General features: G+C 30.8%; 1 protein-coding gene across 1 annotated transcript; it reads left to right on the forward strand.

The window, feature by feature from the left end:
- Positions 1-848: 848 nt before the first annotated feature.
- Positions 849-6,007, forward strand: LOC145318359 (uncharacterized). Its single transcript, XM_080159656.1, has 2 exons — positions 849-1,584; positions 2,349-6,007. The coding sequence occupies exons 1-2, from the start codon at positions 997-999 to the stop codon at positions 3,147-3,149; spliced, it is 1,389 nt and encodes a 462-aa protein (XP_080015782.1). The 5' UTR covers positions 849-996; the 3' UTR covers positions 3,150-6,007.
- Positions 6,008-6,812: the final 805 nt, after the last annotated feature.

Raw genomic sequence — 6,812 nt, forward strand, 5'->3', positions numbered from 1 at the left:
AACAATTTGGTATGATTTTTGGTATGTTGATTCCTGGGACAACAAAGTATAATGTTATAAGCGAAGCAACTCTATAATCAAGTCCTAAAAATGTAAGTATGTTCATAAACATTATCCTGTATCAAGCAGTTTTTCAACAAATTTACTTACAATTTGCTTCGACTCATATACATTTATATTCTGATTATTCAGTTCTGACACTATATAAGTGTTAATGTCCGTTTGTCCTACCGTTTCAGTGCTTCGCCTTTATGGATGTTGTCATCCTTGTTTTATTAGTCTTTTTAAACCCAAAAATATTTGTTAAGAATAATGACATGGTTGTATTATTTATGAAAAATATAAGAACACGTTTTATAAGACACCCAAGAACAGTAAATGTAATCTAAATCTTAGAAGCTTATAAAGATCTTTAATAAGTTTAGGTATGATTGAAAATTTTTCATATCTTATATTATGATAATATTGTATGTAATTTTTTAATGTAAGTATTATATTTCAGAAGATCAGATGGGCCTTCCTAAAAGGCACATTGCATTTGTATTGAATATTGTCAATTTGTTGTTGTTGTTTATGTATTCATCAGAAAGCCGGAGAAAGTGAAGAGAGGAGAGCTGTGAGGTAGATTTACCCCCCTCCCCAACCAAATACTTCCTGTCAGAGGAACAGGAAGTAGAAAGATAGAAAGAGAGAGAGTTAGAGCGGAGAGTAAAAGGAACTTCTGGGGGAAATATACACAAATATTTGATTAACATGGGGGTGTTAGGGGGGGGGGCTACGGAGGAAGTTTAAGGAGGGGGAATATTTTGTGTGTGTGTGTGTACACTACTGCGAACTGTCTAACTAACTCTAAAGTTCTCTAGTCTTAGAATGAAGCTCATTCAAGTGTGAAGAGAATTTTAAACAAAACAAAGTGACGAAATGTAATTATTTTTATAGAAAATTACTTTTAGACGTAAGAAAAAACTAATATAATCTTGTGAAGTGCATACAGCAATGTCCAAATATTCACAATTAGACTCCCATAGTCGAAATTGTCCGTCTTGTATTCGTCAACGCGGTGGAGGAGCTGGTCTTGAGGAGTGGGGCAAGAAGAAAACCAGCCTTCCCTGCACACGCAGGATATCTGAGCTATCCGCGGTCAGCGCTAAAATGCGACGGTCCGCCAGCTCCCTTTCATATTCAGACTTTGGTTCTGGGGACAAGGACACGGCCTCGGACCCATCAACCTATCTAACCCCAACACAGAGAAAGAACAACGAAATAAAGCGACTGAAGATGGAGCTGAACAAGGCCCAGGAGTTGATCCACCACAAGGATTCGGAGATCACAACGTTGCGCAGCGAGCTTTCCAAGTTGAAGGAGGTATTGTCGCCGGACCACGGTGGGGAGAGTGGCTCCATCCCAGATTCTGGCAACTGTGAGGACCATTGTGAGGACTCTGAGAATGAGACTAGGTCCGCGCTTCTCGGCATCGACTTTGAGCTGATGGAGTCGACACTCCAGGAGGAAGAGGAGACCAGACAACAGCTACAGGCAGAGTTGGAGAAGTTACAAGAACAACAACAGCATTTTAACAGGAAAGCAAAATTTTAAAAGTTTCTTGATATAAAATGAAATAAGACGGTTTAAATTTTAAGATTCATATATTTTAGAAGCAAAGCTACTTTATAATTTACTTTGTCCTAATATAAACGATTTTTTTTGTAAAGATTGATAAAATCAATTAGAATACAATTTACACTTGGTCCGTTTGTCTGTCGTTCATGCTTAGAGAGACTTTGAAATACAACAAATAAAATATATTTTCTTGACTGTTATTAGAGATTGAACGCATTTTTTGTAAAGATTCTGCTGGCAAATGAATATCTGATCAATAAAACACTTTGTCTTTAAAAACGCTTTTATTGATATTGATCTTTGAGCTTCGCTTCTCACGCATGTTGTCATACTTGTTTGCATTTATTTATTAAAGCCTTCTTTCATTTAGTGATTGTATAAAGATTACACAATGACTTTTTTTATTTTCGAGAAAATTTTTGTGAAATTTCTGGAAATCCTAAAATTTTAAAGTTTTGTTGCATCAACAACAATGTGATTATAGCAAATGATCATTTAAGGATATAGACAATGTTTATCTTATTATTATTTTTTCAGTTTCACAGTATCTTTTTAGAAAAATAACAGATTTTACAAATGAGAATTAATACAACATATTTCATACCTAATATATTACCTATATCATAATATTTTTACAAACTTATGAGAATAGGTGCCGTTTACATTCTTGTAACAAAATACGTTGCTAAAATCCTATACAAAAAGTTAGAATATTTCTCAAAAAATAAACTCCAAATTATATTTGCTTGTTATTCAACAGAGAGCTTGATGAGCAGAGACACCAACATGAAGAGGAGCTTCAAGTCCTACAGGAGGAGTACAATCAACAGCTAGAAAGTATTAACAAAACAAAGAATGAGAAGCTTGAAGAGGTGCTAAAAGAGCTGTCAGAAAGCACATTAAGATGCTCCAGACAGCAGAGCATTATAGAAAACCACCAGGATATGATTAGCCAACAAGCCACACAGATTGAAGAATTAAAATCTGCTAATATTACTCTAAAAGCTGAACTGGATAAGAATGTTGCTGCTTTAGTTAATCATGCTGGTCATGATGGTGATAATAACAAAGATTCTGGTGAGATTACACAATTAAGAGATGAAATTATTTCTCTACAAAAGCATTTAGTGTCCAGCAAAGATACAGTTGCTCTACTCCAGGCCAAGTTGGCAGAATCATCTCTCTTGACAACCCAACTGCAGCAGCAGCAGTTAGTCTCGCAGCCGGAGAATAAAAGGATTGAAATGTCGACACAAACCTGGAGAACACCTGGCATTGATAACATTAGCCAGGTCAACATTGAAGAGCTGTTGGCTGACTCTCCCCTGCATCCTGCCAGTTCAGGTGATCAAGGCCCATCCACAGAAACTATTCTACTCACTTATCAGTTCCTAAGACGGAGTGTGTATTATTTTCTTACCGATGTCACAAACAGACCTTATCATTTGAAGTCAATAGAAAGATTGCTTCAATTTACAGAGGGAGAGAAACAAATAATTGATAGGCACAAAGTTCCTCAGAGATACTAACAAGTGTTGAATTAATTTCAAGTGTGTCATTACAGTAAATAATATAGGCCTATGATTAAGGACACATAAGGATGGCTCCTTTACCTTAAAAAGAAGGCCTAACCACTGATATTAAGAAAACATGTGATTTTATTAGCAGTTTTGCTTCTAGCAATAGATTCTAGTCATCTTTAATTATTAGAAATTTAGTAATCTATAATTATGTCTCATTTATTGTCAGAAAAAAATAATGACAAAGTTAAAGAGTGATTTTAATAATGTTACTTTTTAATAAATAAATGGTTTTGTCCTTTAATTATGAGTTGTGCAATTAACATGTATGAATGGCACATTACAGTTTAAAAACAGCAATGTTGAAATAATGTAAAAATATCGAAATTAAATTAAATGTCAAATGGACATTTACTTAAAGTTATACCCTAAATTTTGTCACTTAAATAATATTCTCAAATTAATTTAATTTTAAAGTTAGATTACATACATTAGAACTTAATATAGAATTAGTCTAGAACAATTTTGAAAAATAATATTTTTTTGATTAATTTCTGCTCAGGTGTAATCATAATATGCAAGTTTTTTTTTATTTGAAATAAAATTTTAAACAAAATTTAATTTTTTCTGTTAAAATGTCTGGTTTACGTCTGTACAAATTCTATTTTATGTTTATTTTGTTTAAAGAGTAAATCTAATAAAATATGAGAATTCAACTAAGATTAGAAGATTAAATTAAACAAAATAAGTTTTTGTAAGTAAGTAAGAAAAGGAAATAAGATTTGTCTTTCAAATTAAAATTGACGACCTTATTTATAAATTCTTGTTAAAAATATGCCATAAGAATTTTTAATTGACTATCAATGTCATTATGAACATGGTTTTGTTAAAAAACTTTTGAATTATAACATTAAAGGCAGCTTATGGCATAGCCCGCTTTCATATACACAGAGACTAAACAGCGCCCAAAAAGATTTTTTCATTTGACTCATATTTCACATATGTTCTTTATATGACGCGAAAATGTGCAATATTTGGGAATTTATAGAAAAGAATTCGAAATGAACTAAAGGCTGTTGACATGTACCCTGCAGGGTTAATAACCTAAATTTAGGAAATATTTTGCTGCTCTAATTAATCTCCAATATGAGTATATTCCGTGATACATCTCTCACACACAAATTCAAGTAGAAATTCAATTTAGAAACTCTAGAAATCTACTTCAAAGGCAGAATTATTTGACGTTATTCTTTGAAAATTTGTTGATAATGGAAATTGTAAAAGTGCAAATTTAAGTTTCTGTTAGAACAACTCTACATAAAATAATAATAAATCAAGATTTGTTTTTTCAAAAGCCTCTTAATAATGTGAAGTATGTCCTACTGTATATTTTTTTAATTCTTTAAAATTACCGGATATCCGGCCGGATAACCGGCCAAATTACCAGATATTAAAGAAGCAAAAAAAAATTTCATCAGAAATCTTATATAAATTTACATAAAGTTTAACTTGTTCAGAAAAAATGTACTTCTAGCTTCAATAATAAGAAAATTATAGCCATTTAAAATTTAAAAAGCAGAGATTTTTGGTGTAAAGTATAAAAAAATTTAGAGCCGGATATCCGGCCGGATAGTTTCAATATCCGGTATCCGGCCGGATATTGAAAATGGCCGGATGTCCGGCCACACCGGATATCCGGCCCAACCCTACTTTAAAGGTTTCCAAACTCGTTCTCGCCTTTGTTAGATTAAAACTTTGGAAGTATATAATGATTAGTTTATACAAAGTAACGGTGTTCAGACTTGTCCACCAATGATTATACTCTATTTGAGTAGTAAGTTTGTTAATACAAACATTACAAATAGGATGTAAAATAAGACTCATATTAAGATATTTCTTGCAATGTGCTTTAAAGCATTTAGAGCACAACTATATGAAATATTTAACAAGTTTTTTATGAATTTTTTTTAAATATTAAAAATTGAGTTTATTTACATTGATATTCCAAAAAAAATAACACTTGTTCAGTTTATTTATTCACATCTGGAAGTAAATCAAATTTTAGAGCAGAATATAAAAAAAATGTTTCAATACAAGAATTTGTTTCATGTTTTAAACATAAAACGGTCTTATTTTTGCGTTTTAGAATGTATTAAAATTTTTATAATAAATTTATTGTATTTAAGAATTAAGTATTATTACAAAAATTTGGTAAAAATATGTTTTTTTTTCATGCTCAATTTGTAGTTTATGGGATTAGAATTTAATGCAAAGTAATAAAATTACAGAAAATAACTAAGAGGATTTTGTAACCAAAGAATGAAAAAATATACAAAAAAAATGAAAATGATACCTACTAATAGTAGTAAATATAATATTTTTTTTTCACATGCAAATAATTAAAGGGCAATTGAAAAATGTAATGGTGCGAAAAATTGCATTAACCATTACATATGACTTGGACCATTTCAACCCTTCTCCCTACCATCAACAATTATAATAATCATTTATTTATTTAATGAGCTATAAACTCCTATCATTAAATTTTCTTTAAATCTAGAGCACATCTCAAAAAATTGTAAAACTGAATGAAAATAAATCTTTTTTATGTATTTAGATATACTTTAAGTATCATGTGTTTACTTTTGTTAATTCTGAAAATAGGGGAGGTTATTTTCAATGTGGTCCAAGTCACACATAAAAAAACAGAACATGAATTACCGCTTTCTATTTAACAACTTTGGTTTTACCCTTTTGTAAATATTAATTAATTAATTAAGATGAAATTAACTAATTGCAACCCTGTGATAGTAAATTCTCGAGGTATTATGTTGTACACTTTAAATTTTAATAAACATATAATTCAATTTAGTTATTTTTAATTATTTTAGGAGTGTAGCAACTCTATATTTCACTTTGTCCGTTAAAAAGCTAAATTTTGGTGTAAAAGCATATATGAATCAGGAATCATCCAAAACTTTGTCAATTTGCCTTTCTTCATATTATTGAAGTGTCTTTCTCCTGATAAAGTATGCTATTAATTCCAACAGATTGATAATTAACTATTTTGATAGATAGGTATACCTAATTTTGTGTGATTCCAATTCATTTTACTAGATTTTTAATCTAAAAATACTCTTAAATAGTTTATTGTCTCTCTGCATTAGAGCAATCAATTTCTAAATTTAAAATATTTACAGTGATCGGAAATGTGTTCTTATATCAAAGCTACTCTGCTTGTTCGTGTCTGTATGTAAGGGTGGACTTGTTTTTATTACCATTGAACATTTAACATTTGTAAAAAAAAAGGAGGAAAATTCGTGAGCTACTTTAAGAAGGCGCGCTCAAAGCTCTAATTTAATATTACGAGCTAAATACGGTTGCAGGATTAACTGTCCCTTTTCACTGGACAGTCATGGGCCCGTCCCCATTTCCAATCCTTTTATTTTTCTTTCTTTTTTTCTATAATATTTTGGAAATGTTCTAGATTTGAACTAGAATACTCTCTGCCTTATTCTGGTTTTAATCTCTTTCTGTCCTCTCTCAAACTCTTTCCTTTGTTGGCTGTTTACATTAACTATTGGTTATAATTTCGAATGTTTTCGCTACTGTTGGACATAATTGTTTTTTTAATTATCAAACTTCATTACAATTTTAATTTACTTTTTGACA

This window comes from Acartia tonsa, chromosome 4 (assembly GCF_053477335.1).
Source record: "Acartia tonsa isolate MP-2025a chromosome 4, ASM5347733v1, whole genome shotgun sequence".
Classification (NCBI taxonomy): domain Eukaryota; kingdom Metazoa; phylum Arthropoda; class Copepoda; order Calanoida; family Acartiidae; genus Acartia; species Acartia tonsa.

Coding starts and splice junctions, on each gene's coding strand:
- LOC145318359 (XM_080159656.1), top strand. CDS start 997: ATGTCCAAATATTCACAATTAGACTCCCATAGTCGAAATTGTCCGTCT. Junction 1,585..2,348: donor AACAGCATTTTAACAGGAAA/GCAAAATTTTAA, acceptor CTCAAAAAATAA/ACTCCAAATTATATTTGCTT.